General features: G+C 34.2%; 2 protein-coding genes across 6 annotated transcripts in view; one reads left to right on the top strand and one right to left on the bottom strand.

Moving 5' to 3' along the window:
- LOC125385994 overlaps nt 1-24,418 on the top strand; it is a 120,620-nt gene that overhangs the window by 83,173 nt on the left and 13,029 nt on the right. For 2 of the 5 annotated variants that reach the window (XM_048410359.1, XM_048410360.1), the window contains exons 47-59: nt 4,581-4,621; nt 4,726-4,908; nt 4,982-5,093; nt 5,166-5,386; nt 5,466-5,630; nt 5,775-5,967; nt 6,041-6,278; nt 20,522-20,648; nt 20,852-20,952; nt 21,043-21,156; nt 21,238-21,644; nt 21,728-21,991; nt 22,066-22,221. In XM_048410359.1, the coding sequence (XP_048266316.1) occupies nt 4,581-4,621; nt 4,726-4,908; nt 4,982-5,093; nt 5,166-5,386; nt 5,466-5,630; nt 5,775-5,967; nt 6,041-6,278; nt 20,522-20,648; nt 20,852-20,952; nt 21,043-21,156; nt 21,238-21,644; nt 21,728-21,991; nt 22,066-22,221 (2,322 nt within the window). Of the gene's footprint in view, nt 1-4,580; nt 4,622-4,725; nt 4,909-4,981; nt 5,094-5,165; nt 5,387-5,465; nt 5,631-5,774; nt 5,968-6,040; nt 6,279-12,785; nt 12,811-12,893; nt 13,080-20,299; nt 20,431-20,521; nt 20,649-20,851; nt 20,953-21,042; nt 21,157-21,237; nt 21,645-21,727; nt 21,992-22,065; nt 22,222-24,418 lie in introns of those variants that run through there. The other 3 variants (XR_007225796.1, XM_048410361.1, XM_048410362.1) reach the window with 3 other exon arrangements.
- On the bottom strand, nt 14,412-19,791 carry LOC125385998 (40S ribosomal protein S6-like). Its single transcript, XM_048410366.1, has 5 exons — nt 19,650-19,791; nt 16,661-16,865; nt 16,450-16,595; nt 14,835-15,035; nt 14,412-14,733 (listed from the first exon to the last, which is right to left on the bottom strand). The coding sequence occupies exons 1-5, from the start codon at nt 19,653-19,655 to the stop codon at nt 14,536-14,538; spliced, it is 756 nt and encodes a 251-aa protein (XP_048266323.1). The 5' UTR covers nt 19,656-19,791; the 3' UTR covers nt 14,412-14,535.

Consider the following 24,418-nt stretch of genomic DNA (forward strand, 5'->3'; position numbering starts at 1 on the left):
GAGAAAATAAGCGTTTTAATTAAAGCAAAGATCATAAGGCCTAGTAATTCGCCATTCGCGAGCCTTACGTAACTCGTGAAGAAGAAAGCGGCTCAGATAGATTACGAGTGGTTCCCCGAGAACTAAATCAAAGTACCGTCGCGGATCGGTACCCTTTACTCCTTATTGCGGATCAAGTCGCGAGATTGCAAGAGGCGAGATATTTTATTAGCCTGGATATGGCCAGCGGGTTTCACCAAATTCCTACTTATCCTAATTCAGCGCAGTATACAGCGTTCGTTACTCCCGACAGACAATATGAGTAGATAACGATGCCGTTTGGACTGAAAAATTGCGCCGTCCGTCTTTCGGAGGGCCATTCGCAAGGCCCTAGGCGACCTCGCTCATTCGTACGTTGTTATTTATTTCGATAACGTTCTAGTTATTGCCGACTCGATAGATCAAGCGTTAGGAAGATTGAACACCGTATTAGATACCCTCGTAAAAGCAGGATTCTCTGTTAACTTTGCGAAATGTTCTTTTCTAAAAACATCGGTGCTCTATTTGAGATATGTAATTCATAACGAAGAAGTCCGTCCCAACCCGGGTAAAATACACACTTTAAGTTCTTTACCTGTGCCAACGGCCGCCACACAGTTCAGGCAGTTCATAGGGTTAGCTTCATACTTCCGAAAGTTCATCCCTAAATTCTCACAGGTGATGAAACCCCTGTATGCGCTCATCTCAAATAACAGAAATATAACTTGGACAGATAGGCACGAGAAAATAAGACAACAGGCAGTTTCCGCCCTGACCGACGCGCCGGTGTTAATGATATTCGACCCCAGTTACCCGATAGAACTACATACTGACGCTAGCTCGGAGAGTTACGGGGCGATTTTGACGCATCAAGTCGAAGGTAAAGGCAAAGCAATAGAGTATTACAGCAAAAGAACTACCCTCGCAGAATCTAGGTATAATTCCTACGAACTAGAGACGTTAGCAGTCGTAAACGCAGTCGAGCGTTTCCGTCACTATCTACATGGACGGGAATTTCTTGTCGTCACGGATTGCGACTCGTCGAAAGCGTCGAGTAATAAAGTACATTTAAATGACAGGGACCATCGGTGATGGGCCTACTTGCAGACTTTTGTTTTTGACATTATGTATCTGGAAAGTAAACGGACAGCCCACGTAGATTTCTTCTCGCGAAACCCCGTAGATTTAGACCACCGTAAAATTGATAAAATTGCGGAGAAAGAAATCAATCTGGCCGAAATATCGGAAGACTGGCTACTAGCCGAACAACGTCGTGATTCTCAAACCTTGGAAATCGTCAAGGAATTGCAAAACGATGAGCTCGCGGAAGACACCGCGAATACATACGAATTACGGTCCGGTACTCTTTACCGTAGGATACAAAGAAAAGACAGGACTCTCTGTTTACCTGTAGTCCTAAGAGGTTTTAGATAGTCTGTTATTAACCATGTGCACCAGTCAATTATGCACTTAGGTTGGGAGAAAACGCTCGAGAAACTATACGAGTATTACTGGTTCGAAGGGATGGCGAAGTACGTTCGCCGATTCATTGAGAACTGTCATGCTTGTCAAGTTTCGAAAGCTAGTTCAGGTAAGATACAAGCCGAACTACATCCTATACCTAAGACCAGCATGCCCTGGCATACGGTCCACATGGACATAACAGGCAAGTTGAGTGGTAAAAGCGATTCAAAGGAGTACGTCATTGTTTTGATCAACGTGCTCACTAAATTCGTATACCTGCATCATAATCGTAAGATAGATTTCCATAACACCATTAAAGCGCTTAAATCCGCTATATTTTTATTCGGAAGTCCCTGCCGGATAATAGCAGATCAGGAAAGATGTTCTAAGGGTAAAGAATTTCGAGAATTCTGCGAAAGCAAACGAATTAAAGTTCGCTTGATAGCGACCGGTGCTAGTAGAGCCAATAGACAGGTAGAGCGTGTTATGCGTACATTGAAAATATGTTCACGGTAGTAGAGACGACCGGGCGGTCATGGCAAGACGCGATTGGGGAGATACAATTGGCCCTGAATTGCACCACCAACCGCGTGACTAAGGCGAGCCCACTGAAACTACTAATCGGTAGGACAGCAAGACCGTACGACTTGTTGCTACCTGATAGCGTTGAAGAAAGAGGAATAGACATCTCCGATGTAAGACAACAGGCGACAAAAAAAAAAAAAAAAATAAAGCAAGTAGCGCCAAACACGACAAAGAAAGATTCGATAACACCAAAGCTAAAGTGGTTAGGTTTAATGTCGGTGATTTCGTACCACGCAAAAACGAGAAAAGAAACCAAACCAAGCTAGAGCCAAAATTCAAGGGTCCATTCGTAATAGCAGAGATTTTGGAAGGGGATAGATATACTTTAAAGACATTAGATGGCAAACGATCGTATAAATACAGTCATGACAGATTAAGAAAATGCCGAATAGTTGCGTTCCTGCTGAGTTGGACGTCTGTAGTGATGACAATGGCAGTGACAATGACGATATGACTACACCGATCTCAGAGGATCATTAACACTATGACTATGACATGTAACATAGTTACATGTAACATGTAACATAGACATGTAACACAAGCCTAGTGTTACCATACACTAGCACACAAGCCTAGTGCGACCACACACTAGCATTCGATATTTCCACACAAGCCTAGTGTGACCACACACTAGCATTCGATATTTCCACACAAGCCTAGTGCGACCACACACTAGCATTCGATATTCCCACATAAGCCTAGTGTGACCACACACTAGCATTCAGTGTCTCCATACACGCCTATTACATCAATGCACTCGTGTTCAGTGTCTCCATACACTGCACTCGCATTCAGTGTCTCCATACACGCCTATTACATCAATGCACTCGTGTTCAGTGTCTCCATACACTGCACTCGCATTCAGTGTCTCCATACACGCCTATTACATCAATGCACCCGTGTTCAGTGTCCCCATACACTGCACTCGCATTCAGTGTCTTCATACACACCTATTACGTCAATGCACCCACACACGCCCAGTGCGGTAATATGATCCAACAAACTGAGACTCGTCCGTGTACGAAATCGAAAATGATCTGTCATGTCATTACGGTCTGACTGGTAACTCACAAAATGCAACTGGCGCTTTGAATACCAATCATAATGCTACTGACTTTTGTGTTTTTTTTCTTCCCTACTTTATCATTGAACGTCCGATCGAAATTTTTGTTGTTAACCTGGGCCCTTGATCTATTTGGACAGTTAGTTAAACCATAAATAAACTAGTGTAATATAATTTAGCTAAACTATAAAGGAGTAAAATATTAGTCATATCAAGTCTAATGTTGGGAGAACCCAATATTTTAGATCCACCCGAGGACGTGTGATAGTCAGAATGGCCGTGTCGGAGATGAAAGAACACAGGAACCTTCCCTTTGGAACTTTGGGAAGACCCCTAGTATTGTAATTTAGATTTCACCATAGCCGTATTAAGAAACTGTTGTCATTCGATCCGACTGTATTTATTTGAGATTTATGATAGTGAGCTCGGGCTCGAGGCGACAATCAGTCGCCGAACGTAGCCACGGTCAAAGGGATGAACGTTTTGTCTAACAAAGGCATGAAGTAATTCTATAGCTCTCCTTAAAAGAAATACTTGGGACAGGGCACGACGGTAAACGTTTCAATGGTTTCTGCCCCGTGGCTCGCCACACGCAGACTTTGTCCTTCGGGTAAGATGATTGCCAGATGCCAACGCATCTCCACAGTATATGTTTAGCTGGGCGAGGACCCGCTACGAATATTAAGTTTCAATTATACAAAGTCTTTCAAATAGACAAATAGCCTGTGCCCCAACTACGGGAAGATAAGAGAAATCTATCCTTCCACGAACGACGCTTCTCGCTAGCAACTTTCCCCAAGGACGGCTAATATTTTTCTCTAACCACCAACATGGAAATTGACCAATTAACAGCAACGTCAATTTCCCTCACCCTTCGAACGAAGACTTTTCTCCACGAATCCGATGATCTCGTGCCCTTAGGCACACCCATCATAGTTTTCTTCGACAGCGTCACCGCGACGGAGAGTCATTCTCTCTAGTGCGATCTCATCAGTAATCGACCTGTCTTTCGTATACGTAATAATTGCCCCTTGCTCTAACATACAGTAACTTACAGTAACTTACAGTATTACTTACTGTATTACAGTAATACTTACAGTATTACTTACAGTAATACAGTAACTTAGACGCTAACGAAGGGTAAAGTTCGTCATCCCGTTGACCGCGGATTCGTTATTGAGCCTAGGATCATTGTCAATAGCTTCTCGAGTATCTAATTATCGCGATTACTTGTCCAATTCCATCATAGTCATATTTGCACTAGTAAATATCTCCTCTATCGCATAACGATCACGTCTAGCGTCAATAGGGATTCGTTTCACGCCCTTAACCCTAACTCTAATCGTAACGCCAACCCGACATATATATATTATGTATATATATAAACATTGTACGTACATATATATATGTATGTAGAATGTTTTATATTTCTTATTTATACTGTTTTCAGTTGTCGATGATGGCGGTGAATCATGGAAATATAGCTTAAGGGTAAATATTTTATAGCCAACTATTTACAAATATTTATAAATGTATTATAATTGTAAAATTATACATTTTTATTTACTTTATAATTAATATTTTATTTTCTTTAGCCTTGTACGGAGTGTCTGTTTGTAGTAATTTTCCATCATTTTGGAGAAGTTCTTGTACCAGTTTTAGTTGAATTAATGCAAAGACATCATCAACCAGTTGACCCGAATAATTTGCATGCTATTCTAGTAAAAGATGCAGTATATAATGCAGTTGGTTTGGCTGCATTTGATTTATACGATGAGGTAAGAACAAAATATCACAAAAAAATCAGTGTAAATAGTCAGTCATCCAGTTTATCACGCTTCTATTTACTAGGTAAATTTTGATCAATGGTTTTCAACTACCTTAAAAGAAGAGTTGAAAATTCGAAGTAACAATTATAGAATTATTAGAAGACGAGTATGTTGGCTTATTGGGCGCTGGACAAGTAAGTAAAGTGCAGCTTTTTAAACAAGTAGGATTTATTATGTAATAATCTTGTATTGTAATAAAATTGCAGCTGTTAAGTTAAGTACAGAGTTAAGACCAGAATTATACAAACTTATGGTTGAAGTTTTGAGTCCTGAAGAAGATCTGGGTGTTCGCTTAGCAGCAAGCGATGCTTTAAAACTTGCGATAGATGATTTTCAATTTAATCCGGAAGAATTCTCGCCATATTTAGAACCAGCATTCTCTTTATTATTTTCGCTCCTAAAAGAAGTAAAAGAATGTGATACCAAGGTATGTATGTATATACTGTTATATGTTACTTTTAAAATATTGTTGTAGTTCGCAAAAACATATTTTAAATAATTTTCAGATGTATGTGTTATACGTGTTATCATTTATGATTGAACATGCTGGTAGTGAAATAAACCCACTTGTTGGAGCCCTCAGTTCATATTTGCCAGCACTTTGGCAAGAATGTGAAGAACATAATATGCTAAGATGTGCTATAATTTCAACACTTGTACATCTGGAAAAGGTACATATTTTTTATATTGTTTAATGAATTAAACTATATTAATATAAATCAAATTATTAATTTTGATATTGATAAATCAAATATATAACTCAATGATTTTATTAAAAATTTTAAATAATAGATAATATTTGAATTATTTTTTAGGCTTTAGGTTCTGAAAGCGTCCTTATAGAACCACAAGTAGTAGGTGTTATTGCATTAAGTTGTGACGTCAATCAAAATTGTCACGTTTATTTGTTAGAAGATGGCTTGCGATTACGGTCAGCTTTACTGCAAAATGCAGCTGCACCAACATTGGCTATAACGGAACTGACTAAAAATTTGCCTGCTGTATTAGGTTAGTAAATAATTCTATTTGACTATGATTCTTATAAACATGCAGAAAACTTGATGATCTTTATATTTTTCAGAAAAATCATTTGAACATTTAAAATTATGTTTGTATATAGTTCAAGCATATGTAATATTAAGTCCCCAAGAATTTTTAAGTCAAAGAGGAGCGATTATAATCGAAACACTTAGGCCACTTTTAGGAGATTTGAACTCGGAAGGAGTTGTAATGATAATGACAGTGTTTGAAATGTGTTTATGTGCTTCACCTCGGCAAAGTGCAAAACTTATTAAACCTGTTTTGATAACTATATTTGAGTGAGTATAGTTGCTTCAGTATGTTATAACAAGTTATGCACATTAATATTTCTTTGAATTTTGATAGAAATATGTATAAGGAAGAAGAAGTTACGATGACGATGACTATGTATTTATCTATCGTGGCAACAGAACGTTATACGTTATGTCGTAACAGTATATAACGTTATACGTTGTATCGTAATACTATATAACATTATACGTTATATCGTAATAGTATAGGGTCATACGTTATGTCTTAATACTATGTAACGTTATACGTTATATCGTAATAGTATATAACGTTATACGTTATATCGTAGTACTATATGGCATTATACGTTATATTGTAATAGTATAGCGTTATACGTTATGTCGTAATACTATATAACGTTATACGTTATATCGTAATAGTATAGCGTTATACGTTATGTCGTAATACTATATAACGTTATACGTTATATAGTAATACTACATAACGTTGTACGTTATATCGTAATGCTATACAGCGTTATACTTTATATCGTAATAGTATATAACGTTATAAGTGGTATCCTAATACTACATAACATTAAACGTTATATCGTAACAGTATATAACGTTAAACGTTATATCGTAACAGTATATAACGTTATACGTTATATCGTAATACTATATAAGGTTATACGGTGTAACGGTATACTACATAACATTATACGTTATATCGCAATATTTTTTAACGTTATACGTTATATCGTAATAGTATAGGGTCATACGTTATGTCTTAATACTATGTAACGTTATACGTTATATCGTAATAGTATATAACGTTATACGTTATATCGTAGTACTATATGGCATTATACGTTATATTGTAATAGTATAGCGTTATACGTTATGTCGTAATACTATATAACGTTATACGTTATATCGTAATAGTAGAGCGTTATACGTTATGTCGTAATACTATATAACGTTATACGTTATATAGTAATACTACATAACGTTGTACGTTATATCGTAATGCTATACAGCGTTATACTTTATATCGTAATAGTATATAACGTTATAAGTGGTATCCTAATACTACATAACATTAAACGTTATATCGTAACAGTATATAACGTTAAACGTTATATCGTAACAGTATATAACGTTATACGTTATATCGTAATACTATATAAGGTTATACGTTGTAACTGTATACTACATAACGTTATACGTTATATCGTAATGTGATATAACGTTATACGTTATATTGTAATACTATATAACGTTATACGTTGTAACTGTATACTACATAACATTATACGTTATATCGCAATATTTTTTAACGTTATACGTTATATCGTAATACTATACAACGTTATACGTTATATCGTAATACTATATAGCATTATACGTTATATCGTAATAATATAGCGTTATACGTTATGTCGTAATACTATATAACGTTATACATTATATCGTAATACTATATAACGTTATACGTTATATCGAAATACTATACAACGTTATACGTTATATCGTAATACTATATAACGTTATACGTTGTATCGGTATACTACATAACGTTATACTTTATATAGTAATGCTATTCAACGTTATGCATTATATTCTAACACTATACAACGTTATACGTTACATCGTAGTACTATAGAACGTTATACGTTATATCGCAATGATATATAACGTTCTAAGTTATATCGAAATACTATACAACGTTATACGTTATATCGTAATACTATATAGCATTATACGTTATATCGTAATAGTATAGCGTTATACGTTATGTCGTAATACTATATAACGTTATACATTATATCGTAATACTATATAACGTTATACGTTATATCGAAATACTATACAACGTTATACGTTATATCGTAATACTATGTAACGTTATACGTAGTAACTGCATACTACAAAACGTTACACGTTATATCGTAATGTTATATAACGTTATACGTTATATCGTAGTACTATGTAACGTTATACGTTGTAACGGTATACTACATAACGTTATACGTTATAACATAATGCTATATAACGTTATGTGTTATATCGTAATACTACATGACGTTATACGATATATCGTAAACATATGTAACGTTATACGTTATATCGTAATGCTATATAGCGTTATACATTATATCGTAATACTATATAACGTTATACGTTATGTCGTAATACTATTTAACGTTATACGTTGTAACCGTATACTACGTAACGTTATACGTTATATCGTAATGTGATATAACGTTATACGTTATATTGTAATACTATATAACGTTATACGTTGTAACTGTATACTACATAACGTTATACGTTATATCGTAATATTATTTAACGTTATACGTTATATCGTAATACTATATAACGTTATACGTTATATCGAAATACTATACAACGTTATAGGTTATTACGTAACAGTATATAACATTATGCGTTATTACGTAGTAGTATATAACGTGATACGTTATTTCGTAATAGTATATAACGTGATACGTTATTACGTAATAGTATATATCGCTATACGTTATATGGTAATAATATACAACGTTATACGTGATATGGTAATACTACATAACGCTATACGTTATTACGTAATAGTATATAACGTGATAGGTTATTACGTAATAGGATATACCGTCATACGTTATATGGTAATAACATACAACGTTATACGTAATATAGTGATACTATATAACGTTATAGGTTATTACGTAACAGTATACAACGTTATACGTGATATAGTGATACTATATAACGTTATACGTTATTACGTAATAGTATATAACGTTATACGTTATTACGTAATAGTATATAACGTGATACGTTATTGCGTAACAGTATACAACGTTATACGTGATATGGTAATACTATATAACGTTATACGCTATTACGTAACAGTATACAACGTTATACGTGATATGGTAATACTATATAACGTGATACGTTATTACGTAACAGTATACAACGTTATACGTTATATGATAGTACTATATAATGTCATACGTTATTACGTAATATTATATATCGTTATACGTTATATGGTAATAATACGCAACGTTATACGTTATGTGGCAATACCATATAACGTTATACGTTATTACGTAATATTATATATCGTTATACGTTATATGGTAATAATACACAACGTTATACGTTATGTGGCAATACCGTATAACGTTATACGTTATTACGTAATAGGATATACCGTTATACGTTATATGGTAATAATATACAACGTTATGCGTGATATAGTGATACTATATAACGTTATACGTTATTACGTAATAGTATATAACGTTATACGTTATTACGTAATAGTATATAACGTGATACGTTATTACGTAACAGTATACAACGTTATACGTGATATGGTAATACTATATAACGTTATACGCTATTACGTAACAGTATACAACGTTATACGTGATATGGTAATACTATATAACGTGATACGTTATTACGTAACAGTATACAACGTTATACGTTATATGATAGTACTATATAATGTCATACGTTATTACGTAATATTATATATCGTTATACGTTATATGGTAATAATACACAACGTTATACGTTATGTGGCAATACCATATAACGTTATACGTTATTACGTAATATTATATATCGTTATACGTTATATGGTAATAATACACAACGTTATACGTTATGTGGCAATACCGTATAACGTTATACGTTATTACGTAATAGGATATACCGTTATACGTTATATGGTAATAATATACAACGTTATACGTGATATAGTGATACTATATAACGTTATACGTTATTACGTAATAGTATATAACGTTATACGTTATTACGTAATAGTATATAACGTGATACGTTATTACGTAACAGTATACAACGTTATACGTGATATGGTAATACTATATAACGTTATACGCTATTACGTAACAGTATACAACGTTATACGTGATATGGTAATACTATATAACGTGATACGTTATTACGTAACAGTATACAACGTTATACGTTATATGATAGTACTATATAACGTCATACGTTATTACGTAATATTATATATCGTTATACGTTATATGGTAATAATACACAACGTTATACGTTATGTGGCAATACCATATAACGTTATACGTTATTACGTAATATTATATATCGTTATACGTTATATGGTAATAATACACAACGTTATATGTTATGTGGCAATACCATATAACGTTATACGTTATTACGTAATAGGATATACCGTTATACGTTATATGGTAATAATATACAACGTTATACGTGATATAGTGATACTATATAACGTTATACGTTATTACGTAATAGTATATAACGTTATACGTTATTACGTAATAGTATATAACGTGATACGTTATTACGTAACAGTATACAACGTTATACGTGATATGGTAATACTATATAACGTTATACGCTATTACGTAACAGTATACAACGTTATACGTGATATGGTAATACTATATAACGTGATACGTTGTTACGTAACAGTATACAACGTTATACGTTATATGATAGTACTATATAATGTCATACGTTATTACGTAATATTATATATCGTTATACGTTATATGGTAATAATACACAACATTATACGTTATGTGGCAATACCATATAACGTTATACGTTATTACGTAATATTATATATCGTTATACGTTATATGGTAATAATACACAACGTTATACGTTATGTGGCAATACCGTATAACGTTATACGTTATTACGTAATAGTATATACCGTTATACGTTATATGGTAATAATATACAACGTTATACGTGATATAGTGATACTATATAACGTTATACGTTATTACGTAATAGTATATAACGTTATACGTTATTACGTAATAGTATATAACGTGATACGTTATTACGTAACAGTATACAACGTTATACGTGATATGGTAATACTATATAACGTTATACGCTATTACGTAACAGTATACAACGTTATACGTGATATGGTAATACTATATAACGTGATACGTTATTACGTAACAGTATACAACGTTATACGTTATATGATAGTACTATATAACGTCATACGTTATTACGTAATATTATATATCGTTATACGTTATATGGTAATAATACACAACGTTATACGTTATGTGGCAATACCATATAACGTTATACGTTATTACGTAATATTATATATCGTTATACGTTATATGGTAATAATACACAACGTTATATGTTATGTGGCAATACCATATAACGTTATACGTTATTACGTAATAGGATATACCGTTATACGTTATATGGTAATAATATACAACGTTATACGTGATATAGTGATACTATATAACGTTATACGTTATTACGTAATAGTATATAACGTTATACGTTTTTACGTAATAGTATATAACGTGATACGTTATTACGTAACAGTATACAACGTTATACGTGATATGGTAATACTATATAACGTTATACGCTATTACGTAACAGTATACAACGTTATACGTGATATGGTAATACTATATAACGTGATACGTTATTACGTAACAGTATACAACGTTATACGTTATATGATAGTACTATATAACGTCATACGTTATTACGTAATATTATATATCGTTATACGTTATATGGTAATAATACACAACGTTATACGTTATGTGGCAATACCATATAACGTTATACGTTATTACGTAATATTATATATCGTTATACGTTATATGGTAATAATACACAACGTTATATGTTATGTGGCAATACCATATAACGTTATACGTTATTACGTAATAGGTTATACCGTTATACGTTATATGGTAATAATATACAACGTTATACGTGATATAGTGATACTATATAACGTTATACGTTATTACGTAATAGTATATAACGTTATACGTTTTTACGTAATAGTATATAACGTGATACGTTATTACGTAACAGTATACAACGTTATACGTGATATGGTAATACTATATAACGTTATACGCTATTACGTAACAGTATACAACGTTATACGTTATATGATAGTACTATATAACGTCATACGTTATTACGTAATATTATATATCGTTATACGTTATATGGTAATAATACACAACGTTATACGTTATGTGGCAATACCATATAACGTTATACGTTATTACGTAATATTATATATCGTTATACGTTATATGGTAATAATACACAACGTTATATGTTATGTGGCAATACCATATAACGTTATACGTTATTACGTAATAGGTTATACCGTTATACGTTATATGGTAATAATATACAACGTTATACGTGATATAGTGATACTATATAACGTTATACGTTATTACGTAATAGTATATAACGTTATACGTTTTTACGTAATAGTATATAACGTGATACGTTATTACGTAACAGTATACAACGTTATACGTGATATGGTAATACTATATAACGTTATACGCTATTACGTAACAGTATACAACGTTATACGTGATATGGTAATACTATATAACGTGATACGTTATTACGTAACAGTATACAACTTTATACGTTATATGATAGTGCTATATAACGTCATACGTTATTATTATTACGAAAAAGCTGAAACGAGCACAACGAACGGCCCCGTGCATAACAACGACGGCATACCGTACCGTCTCCCACGCGGCACTTTGCGTGTTGACCGGGAATCTCCTGATTTACGTAAAGATAAAGATGCTCGGAGAGACCTACGAGAGGAACAAGATCCATGAGTCCAGGATTGGCGCTGATGACGGCTGCAAGCTGAAGGAGGAACTGGAGGCGATTCGCAAGAAGGCCCAAGAGGAGTGGCAGAAGGAATGGAACAGCTACAAAAAGGAGAATGTCACGAAGAAATTAATACCGAGTGCGCTGCTATTTACCAAAAAGAAGATGGACATCGATCACCACACCATGCAGCTTCTAACCGGGCATGGGAGCTTCGGTGTCTATAGGAAGAGGATTGGCAAGGACAGCGACAGCAACTGTCTCAACTGTGGAGACCCTAACGACGATGCAGAGCACGCCCTCTTCGCGTGCCCGAAGTGAAAGGACAGAAGGATCGAGCTGGAGAACGCTCTTGGCGAGAAGATAGGCGTGGACAATCTGATCGCCACGGTGACCGCCAAGAACGAGAGCTGGAATAAATTCAGGCAATTCTGCAAGACCGTCATGTGTCACAGGAGGGTGACAGCGAGGGCCTGGGAAGAGGCAAGGAGGAGAACGAGTGAAACAACAACTACGCGGAGCAATGAAGGCAAGAATACAAAAGAACGAAAAACCGCAGAAGGAGATCAGCCCAGTATCCTGAACTGGCTGAGAAGATGACATGAGCAGTAACTGCCCGAAGAGGTAGATACAACGGGGCACGAAAGGACAACCCTGATGACTGCCGACAGGTTTTACCGGGGTTGTCTGCCCTCAAAGCGGAGGAAGAAGGAGGAGGGGTTTTTAGTGGGTATGGCAACGACATCCGACCGACTCCCACATAACCCAGTGACGCGGGTTACGGGGCATGCGTAATAGCATTTTCCCCTCCTCACGCAAAAAAAAAAAGAGTGATGTAGCCATCGCAAAGTTCATGGGCATCACCACCAGCACGTCATACTAAAGAGAGGAACAGAGTCCTACGACCGTACACGGAACGCCCTGCACCGTACCGAGAGGTATCCATGACCATATCGAAGACATCGCACAACATCTGCAAGGATAGGACAACAATCGGCTGACGCTTTACCACGTTAAGATCTATAATGTTATCTCTGGTAAGGGTGTATTGTAGCGGCACTCGACAACAAATACCGCTACTCGACACTAACTAAGCAACCAACTCTAGGTTTCGAACGTTCGGGACCCGGGTTCGATTCCCGGCGCCCGTGATCCTATTTTTCTTCCACGCATCAAAATGGAAGAATAATTAGCAGTATCCCAGCAGCGACATCTACAGCCGGCAATTACTACTATCACGGACAACATATACCACCTCTACAATACTAATTAAGAATAATATTAAAATAACCATTGATGTTGATGATGACCTCTATAATTCCACCTTAATCATTTCAGAAACTTTAAAAATTACTAATTGCTTAAAATGATAAGCTTCTACCTTACGTATATGCTGTATAAATTTAGACGAGTATAATAGTGTATATATGAACATTACGAATATGGAACATGTAAGTGATATTACAAAAAGACAAGATATTACAAAAAAAATATAAATATTTATTAGGCTTATATACAGCTAATATTTAATAGGTTTATATACAACATATTTGTACACAATTTGTTAGTTTCATATTGTATTGGACGGTATCATTGCAGTCTTTTACTTTTGAATGGCGGGTGCAGACTGACTGCCCGATTTGGAATCTCGTATAGAAGCACTACGTCTTCGCTTTAGTTCTTCTTGATGTCTATTCTTAGCTTCCTTTTGCCGTTGTGCTAACAGCTTCGCATATTCTGCTGCTTGTTGCTTGCGAGCCAAGCAACGCTTCGTCTTTAGAGCCAGTCTATGCCTCTTTCTCTATATAAACATATTTTTATTTTACTATAAACTCCATACTTTTGAAAAATTTTAACTGAAACAAAACAACAATATAAATATAGATACATATATGTACAAACCTGGAGTGTAAGTGGGGTAATAAGACGTTGAATTTTAGGGGCTTTCGACCGCTGTGGTTTGCCCTCTTTTTGAATTGGTCGTTTCACAACGAATCGACGGACATCATCTTCCTTCGATAAGTTAAATAGTTTGCGAATTTTGCTCGCTCTCTTGGGTCCTAAACGGCGTGGGACTTCCTTGTCAGTTAAATCCGGGATATCCTGTAAGAATTTAATCAACTTATACATTAAATGCTTCTTAGCATTAAAAATGTTCTTTAACACGTTCACGTGGGCGTTGCAATTTGTATTTCTCGCCGTGGGGCAGCACTCGTATGGATTATTATTTGAAGGCCACATGCAATTCATAGATAGCTGTTATACGAGTGTGCCCTTGGTTGAAGAAAAAAACTTTGGCAGAAAAAAACATTTATTTGTGGTACTGTAAAAATAAACAAAAAATTTCTACCGCCACAAACGATACAAAAACAAAAACGGGGCCACATTGTGAGTTTTGAAAATCGTAGCAGAGTTAAATTTTTTAAATGGATTGACAAAAGACCAGTTTATATGTTTACTACTTCCAAGAATCACATGTGTACAATTATTCAAGGAAAAAATGATGAAGTAAAGTCTGATATTTTTTTATAACGATGCAAAAAGGGGTGATGACTTATCCTATCAAATGACATCGTACTGTAGTTATTTACGGAAAACCGTTAAATGGTACAAAAAAATTATTATACAATTAATATGAGGGACTTGACTCATAATTCCGTGGTACATATATCAAAGATAATGTAATAAAGATATTAATATTTTGCAATTTAGAGAAAAAATTATTGTTCATCTTTGACCAATAATCACCACATTGCAGAAATGGCTATTGAAAAGCAAATACCTTCACAAAATGTTCACATTTTCTCCATTCACATAAAGGATCTGTAAGAAAGTCAAGAAAAAGAAGTAAGAAACGTTATAAATGCTTATATAAAAAAAATTAGAGATTATGCCATGAAAAAAAACTAAAAAAATTACGATATACTGCAATCATTGTGAGAGCCAGCCAGCACTTTGTTTCAAGTGCGTTTAAAAATTGCAAATAGAAATAAATAAACAATTAAGGTAAGGTAATTATAATATTGAATTGCTGTGTTTACTATCGAATTTTTGTTTTGTATGTTTATAATATTGAGATGAAATAAAATAAATCCTACTTCTTTTTCATTTAATAGACGTCAAATTTCCATTTAAATTTTCAAATATTTCAAATTGCGATTTTTTCTAGTTACTAAACGAACTACATTTTTGATGGTACGCACCATCTGATAGAACATTCAAGTGTGAGTCAAGTGTACGCTGCCTGATGCGAGACTCAAGCGCGAGCCACCGGTGATACGCGCCGGCGTGAACGTGTTAATAACTTAACTCACTGATCATTACATCCACAGATATGTTGACTTTTAGTGTATCGCTTATACACTGAGAAAAAGTATAAATTACATAACACAGTCTCCCAAATCAAAACACTATAGTTAATCTTCCATGTTTACGATAGTATCATAAGATAATAAGACAATTCTAAGATACACCCTGAAACATGGATAATAGATAGAAAGTACAGTCAAATTAATACCTTTTCTCCTTTTTTGACAATGACGAGAGCGAGTACTGAAAGGTTGGAATCGACTATGCATCCACGGACAGATTTACGTTTACGCTCACCATCACGTCTAGGTCTGTAGCATGAATGTCCTTTTGAGAGCAATAAACGTACGCGCCCTAGTTACAGGAATTTTTAAAAAATTAAAATCAAACGAAATTAGAATAAAAAATGCTTGTGTTACCATTAGTCAGAACGCCCTGTTTCATAGGAAATCCTTGTTTATCATTGCCGCCGGAGATACGAACGACATATCCCTTCCATTCGTTACCGAGAGCATCAGCCTCTACTTCTGCGCCCATACGCTTTTCATAAAAAATTCTCAGCTTATGTTCATCGGAGATTTCAAACAGTTTTTGACATCCTGTTGCAGGATACGATACGTTCAACTAAAAAACACAAATATTATACAGCATATGCAAAGATTTATCAGCTTTTGCCAGTTTATTTAATGTACGTAATCAAACAAAAATGTTATATATACATAGCCATATAAAGCTTTATTAAAAAGTTAAAACAAAAATTCAAAATACAAGGGGACTAGTAAGAAACTCGTTATCACTATGCTATAAAATAACAGTAGATACAGCACCTTGTAATAAGGCTTCAATTGATTTATACTTATGAAGCATTTTTTGCTTGATAATAGCCATAAAATATATTCACAAAGGTCGGCTGTTTATACTTGTAGAGTGAAATATAGGTTAAACGTCTAAGACATTTTAATGAGGTTATGCTTACTTTCGTAGTATAATAATGAAAATTGTAAATCTTAATGCTCTATATGAAGAAAATTTAGCCTCTTGCCTTATGATTTAAGTTCCAATAGTGTGTGCCATAAACAACAAGATCAGTCACATGTCAAACCAATTTATGATTTGGCTGAGTGTTCGTGTCTTTTTGTAAATGCATGTGTACAGGCACAATTAATTTTACTTTGCAGGATGTTTGATAAATAAATACTACCAACTGATCATTGAACAAGTAAGATTTATTATCTTGAAGTCAATAATAAATCTAATAAATCAATAACATTTTTATTACAATTTCTAAAAAAACATATTTTAAATTATGAACGTCTTGAAAAAATTTACAAAAATTTAATAATCTTCAATCGTGTGATATCTTTCAAAGCGTATTGGTACATGTAATGCAACTTTACATCTTTTGCACTCCCACGTTGTTTCACTACGTTTTTTATGTTTTGTGCATGCTTTACAAGCTCTTGGTGGCTTTGATTTCGATGGTGTTGGATCTATATGCTTGGGAAAATGACCCCAATGTTTTCCATGCAGTCTCTTTGGTAAATCTCCATTCGATAATCGTCCTTTTCGTATATATTCTGGTAATGGTACATTTTTTTAGTAATGATTGGGCTATTTCAATTCTATATTCAGCATAAGTCTGTTTTTTGTGAGTATTTATTTTGTTGAATAAAATGTACGAGTTAAACAGAGCAATATCAAAGCGGTAAAAGAAAACTTTTCGGTATCCTTTCATACAATTCCTCGTCACAGGGAAGCATGCTAGCATTCGGTCTTGCCGGTCAATTCCTATCATTCTGCTATTTTGTGTTTTGAAGAAAGAATATAAATGTCTTGTATATCCTTCCATTTTAATGCCATTATTCCATTGCAGCTTCTCATTATATATTCACCCTTTTTTAATTTTACTTTATAAAAATCTTTTGGCATATTATTTCTGTTCCAGTGCACTGTTCCAACAACATTAGTTTTATTGTTAATTAAAGTTTTACACAGTTTTGGAGAACAATTGTTTAAATATAAAGTATGTCCTTTATGTAATATTGACTGTGATAGCTCTTTGACAACACTTTCAAATGCACTGTTACCAGAATTTATTTTATCACTACCAGTGTATATTTTAAGGTCATAGCAATAACCTGATTTTGACTCACATAATTTATAAAATTTTATACCAAATCTTACCCCTTCTGATGGATTAAATTGTTTATAGGATAAGCGTCTCTTATATTTCATCAATGATTCATTGATAGTAATGTTCTATTGCATTGTATATACTTCTTTAAATCTTTGATTCAAAAAGTTTATCACAGGTTTTATTTTACATAATTTATCTGTATTGTTAGCCAAATTGTTATCTGCAAAATGCAAACATTTAGTTATTTGCAGAAATCTTTTGAACGGCATTGTTTTTCAGAAAATTGGAGTTTTTATAACTGCTTTCTTAGACCAATTCATTTGAATTGTTGGTTTTTTAACTTCAGCCATTATTATACATAGTGCAAAATATATTTTGATTTCACCACAGTCTATAGGAAACCAAGTTTTATCTATTTTTAGTCTTTTATTTTCATTGTTCATTATTTGGTTTGCGTATCGATTCGTCTCCATGACAATATTTTCCCAAAATATATTATCAAATATTATATTAAAAAAGTCTAATTCTTTTTTGTTTTCACCTAACTGATTCAAAATTGCCACTTTTATGCCAGGAATTTCTGTATAATTCCAGATTTTTGGATCATTAGTCTCTTCTTTCCAAATCCATAGCTGATTGTTGATGATTACTGTGGTCTTCATCGTCGGTATCATCTTCAATAATCAGTCGCTTACAACGTTTTCGTACAGGAAGTGAAATATCACTACTGTCACTATCATTATTTAAAATATCTATCAAATCACTTTTTGCAATGTTAGCTGAATTTACAATGTTCCCAACAACGCTTAATATTCTTTTTGAAGTCATTTTTGAGAATAAATTTCTAATATTTTTCAAGAAAATATATTTGCATATCCGAATGCGGCCAAGAAAATTAGTAAGTATTTGTCGCGTGTAGCCCCAAGAACGTACCACGTCTCTCACACGTATTATTTACTTTTGGTCCGAATGACTTACCATGTCTCTCACACGTGTTATTTATATTTGGCCCGATCGACGTACCATATCTCTCGCACGATATTGTAGGATAAGGGGTTAAGTATTCTACATTTGGATATGACTTGCTTCATGCTACTTATGCCGAAGATAAATGAAATAAGTCTTATTTTAACATTGGTTAGGTATACAGATAAACGAATGTTTCATAAATTATATATATCTAAAATTACTTATAGCATTTCAATATATAAATTTTTATAGTAACTGTTTGTAATATTTGTTAGATTTTGAAATTATTATTGGATACGTACCTTCATTGTGAGAAGTATCAAGCAATGCAGCGAGCTATAAACAGAAAGACCGTATATCGCACAAGCGGACACTGAATGCGTAGTAGAGTGCGTGCACCGGATATCCGGTTTAAGTCCAATGAAATTTTAAAGTGAAAATAGCAATAAACAAACTCCTTATAAATCTGTAAACAAATCATATTGATACTTATGTTTTCATAGAAATTATAGCTTAAATTTTTAGTAGTAAATTAATTCATCAACGAATTACATTTCTCTGACAAACAGATGTGAAGAAAATTAATAACATTTCTTTCAAATATTTCAAATCACTAATGTATATGTACATATTTTATTATATAGAAAATATATAAATGCAAGAAGAAACATTATTGTTTCTTTATCTTTAAAAGATAAGTAAATATTGAAACATATTCTATCAACAGTATTATTTATACTGTTGTCTATTAGAAAGAACTAGTTTTTAGTTCTGGGATAGCTCTTTGGAAATATTAGAATTTTTGCTTAAATACATGAGTAAATAACATTATCATAATAGGTTGATCATACCTTATACGATATATGAATAATGGATAAATAAATCTAGACTAGAATCGCGTTTTACGAGTAATAAGGTGGTTTACACTATAACAATAACTGTCATTTTGCAGAAAGAGACGAAAGCAGGAGGGGGGCAGCGTTCTGAAATGCCGACTTGCGGGCGTGTGTGACATTTTGATGTAGAGTGTCTTTGATGATTTTCGTCATGTATTGATTTAATACATAGATATTTCCGAAAAAAGTTAAGTTTAGTCGATCTTTTCAGAGGAAAACAAATAACAATGAGCTATTTGAATTTAATGTAAAACATTGAATATATTAATTTTTTGTAGGAAGATGGATGTCGCAGTGATAGAAGTCCTTCAACAAGCGGGTAGTCAGGATCCCACTATTTTGAAACCAGCTGAACAAACTCTAAAACAATGGGAAACTGAAAGGGGATTCTACACTGCGTTATATGTAAGTTGCATGAATAAATGTAAAATAAATTTGATTAGATTGTAAGGAGGCAAAAATTTATTCCTGATCATTTTTATTTTAACTAGCATATATAAGCATATACTATTTGCTTATGTACGTAAGATTATTTTAGGTTATTTATTTTCATTACTAACGAAAGTCTAATTATTATATTGTGAGTAAAATATTAATAATTATTTCAGAATGTGTTTTCTAATCATTCCTTGAGTATCAATATTAGATGGATGGCTATTTTATGTTTCAAAAATGGTGTTGATAAATATTGGAGAAAAAATGCTCCAAAGTAAGTATTCTTTAACGCAATCAAATTTGGCTAATAGTATTAACATCTTAATGTAAATTAATTAATAAATAACATGCATTATTACTACAGTGGAATTGCAGATGACAAAAAGGAATTTCTTAGACAACGTTTAATAGTAAACTTTGAAGAACCTGTAAATCAGTTAGCTATCCAATTGGCAGCTCTCATTGCTAAAATTGCAAGGTAATTGATATTGATTAAATAATTTGCGTTTATTTTTCTCTCTGATTCATAAAATAAGTTAAACGAAATAATGTTGTGCAGATATGATTGGCCTAGAGAATGGCGCTCATTAATTCCAACCTTATTGGATGTTATAAGAGGACAAAATCCTTTGGCCCAGCATCGGGCACTGTTAATATTACATCATGTTGTTAAGTGTTTAGCCTCTAAACGTTTAGTTCCTGGCAGACGACTCTTCCAAGAATTAACCAGTAGTGTGTTCAGTTTTATTCTGAATGTGTGGAATACTTACACAGAATCTTTTCTTATAATGGCATCAAATGGGGCAGACACAAATCAGATACAGGAAGCTTTGGAAAAAGCGTTACTTCTATTGAGAATTCTTAGAACACTTATTGTAAATGGGTTTAATAAGCCTTCAGAATCCCATGATGCTATGTCATTCTTGGAAATTGTTTTTGAACGTGCAAGAACTTGTCTTGAATGTCGTTAGTATATTTCTCCTCTGATACTACCCTTAATATCAGTTATATATTTGTCTCTCTTAATAATGATTTTTATATAATTCTAGGAAAGACATTAATTTCAAGAGGTATACAGATGGAAGTATGCGATAAATTTATAATTCATTTAACTAAAGTATTAATAGGAGTATTAGAAATGCATCCATTTTGCTATGTAGAACTAATACCAACATCATTAGAATTTTCTGTTTTTTATTGTTTCACTGAAGCTGGTCAAGCCCTAGCTTTTGAAAGATTTGTTATACAGTGTTTAAATTTAATGAAAGGCATTTTATTATCTACATACTATAAACCAGCTAAAGTTCTCAAAGGTATATATGATGGATAATGGTATTTTGTAAATTTATGGGTGTGATTTATTAAGCTTGAAAATTTGTTAATACAGATACGAAAAATCCTTTAACGTTGAGAGCAAATCAATTGAGACAAGAATTTTTTACACCTGAAACATTAGCAGAAATTTGTTCAAGGCTGGTAACACATTATTTTCTTTTAACACCTGCTGAATTGGAATTATGGGATACAGATCCAGAAAGTTTTGGTAAATATTTGTATACATACATACATACATATATATATATATATATATATATATATATATGTCGGAGATGAAAGAACACAGGAACCTTCCCTTTGGAACTTTGGGAAGACCCCTAGTATTGTAATTTAGATTTCACCATAGCCGTATTAAGAAACTGTTGTCATTCGATCCGACTGTATTTATTTGAGATTTATGATAGTGAGCTCGGGCTCGAGGCGACAATCAGTCGCCGAACGTAGCCACGGTCAAAGGGATGAACGTTTTGTCTAACATAGGTATGAAGTAATTCTATAGCTCTCCTTAAAAGAAATACTTGGGACAGGGCACGACGGTAAACGTTTCAATGGTTTCTGCCCCGTGACTCGCCACACGCAGACTTTGTCCTTCGGGTAAGATGATTGCCAGATGCCAACGCATCTCCACAGTATATGTTTAGCTGGGCGAGTACCCGCTACGAATATTAAGTTTCAATTATACAAAGTCTTTCAAATAGACAAATAGCCTGTGCCCCAACTACGGGAAGATAAGAGAAATCTATCCTTCCACGAACGACGCTTCTCGCTAGCAACTTTCCCCAAGGACGGCTAATATTTTTCTCTAACCACCAACATGGAAATTGACCAATTAACAGCAACGTCAATTTCCCTCACCCTTCGAACGAAGACTTTTCTCCACGAATCCGATGATCTCGTGCCCTTAGGCACACCCATCATAGTTTTCTTCGACAGCGTCACCGCGACGGAGAGTCATTCTCTCTAGTGCGATCTCATCAGTAATCGACCTGTCTTTCGTATACGTAATAATTGCCCCTTGCTCTAACATACAGTGTAACTTAGACGCTAACGAAGGGTAAAGTTCGTCATCCCGTTGACCGCGGATTCGTTATTGAGCCTAGGATCATTGTCAATAGCTTCTCGAGTATCTAATTATCGCGATTACTTGTCCAATTCCATCATAGTCATATTTGCACTAGTAAATATCTCCTCTATCGCATAACGATCACATCTAGCGTCAATAGGAATTCGTTTACGCCCTTAACCCTAACTCTAATCGTAACGCCAACCCGACATCAGAAGTGGGATCAGTGCCGATTATAACAGTGTTAGAACTTACGACCATCGCGCGCGAGTAACCCAGTCGCTAGTGCAAAATCGAGTGTGAAACCTAACAAGTTTTCGCTACCACGTTTTAACCCTTAAAATCGCACGTTCCGACCCCGCTGCACGGGGCGCAACTGTCAACCTGATTATGAAAGAAAACCATAATTTCAATAACAAGTGGCGAGTCGACTTCTACGTACTGGAAGCATCATCGGGTAGATCAAGTCATCTGGGTGAGTCGTTTCCATTTTACTCCGATTCGGGAGCCGAGCGTTCACTAATTAAAGAGTCCGTGGCCTCGAGATTTCTGGCAAAAGAATGACTGACATATTAGTAATGCGAGGAGCAGGAAATACTTGTATTAAACATACGCCTCCCATTTGTTCATCGTGTGTATTAATGATTTTTACATTGAAGACAATTTCTCATGTCCTTGCTGATAGTTATCTAAAATATGATATCGCGATTAGTTGCGGAACTCTAAGTCTGGGTTTTGACGTAACATTACACAAAATAGCCTCGCTATGTGTAAAACAAAAATAATTAATGTCTGTAATGAAACCACTGCAAACGAGATCGTCGTTAATGAAGCTGACACTGATGTACATGGTAATAATAAAAGTCGATCAATTTCTCTTCTCGACAAATTCAAAGATTCATTCGTTACGGATTCCCTACGTATTCGCGTAAATACAGGCCGGTTAGAAATACGATTAATTGATCCTAACATCACCGTACGAGGAAGTTCTTATAGATTTAGTGAGGAGGACCGAAGAGCGGTACGTGAGAAAATAAGCGTTTTAATTAAAGCAAAGATCATAAGGCCTAGTAATTCGCCATTCGCGAGCCTTACGTAACTCGTGAAGAAGAAAGCGGCTCAGATAGATTACGAGTGGTTCCCCGAGAACTAAATCAAAGTACCGTCGCGGATCGGTACCCTTTACTCCTTATTGCGGATCAAGTCGCGAGATTGCAAGAGGCGAGATATTTTATTAGCCTGGATATGGCCAGCGGGTTTCACCAAATTCCTACTTATCCTAATTCAGCGCAGTATACAGCGTTCGTTACTCCCGACAGACAATATGAGTAGATAACGA

The sequence above is a fragment of the Bombus terrestris genome, chromosome 11 (genome assembly GCF_910591885.1).
Source record: "Bombus terrestris chromosome 11, iyBomTerr1.2, whole genome shotgun sequence".
Classification (NCBI taxonomy): domain Eukaryota; kingdom Metazoa; phylum Arthropoda; class Insecta; order Hymenoptera; family Apidae; genus Bombus; species Bombus terrestris.

Bases quoted from the DNA above. Each gene is read 5' to 3' on its own strand.
- LOC125385998 (XM_048410366.1), bottom strand. The intron at 16,596-16,660 runs GTAACACAAGCA...TCCTGTAACTAG, and splicing joins ACAGGGCGTTCTGACTAATG to GGCGCGTACGTTTATTGCTC. The intron at 14,734-14,834 runs GTTTGTACATAT...ATGTTTATATAG, and splicing joins TTACCCCACTTACACTCCAG to AGAAAGAGGCATAGACTGGC.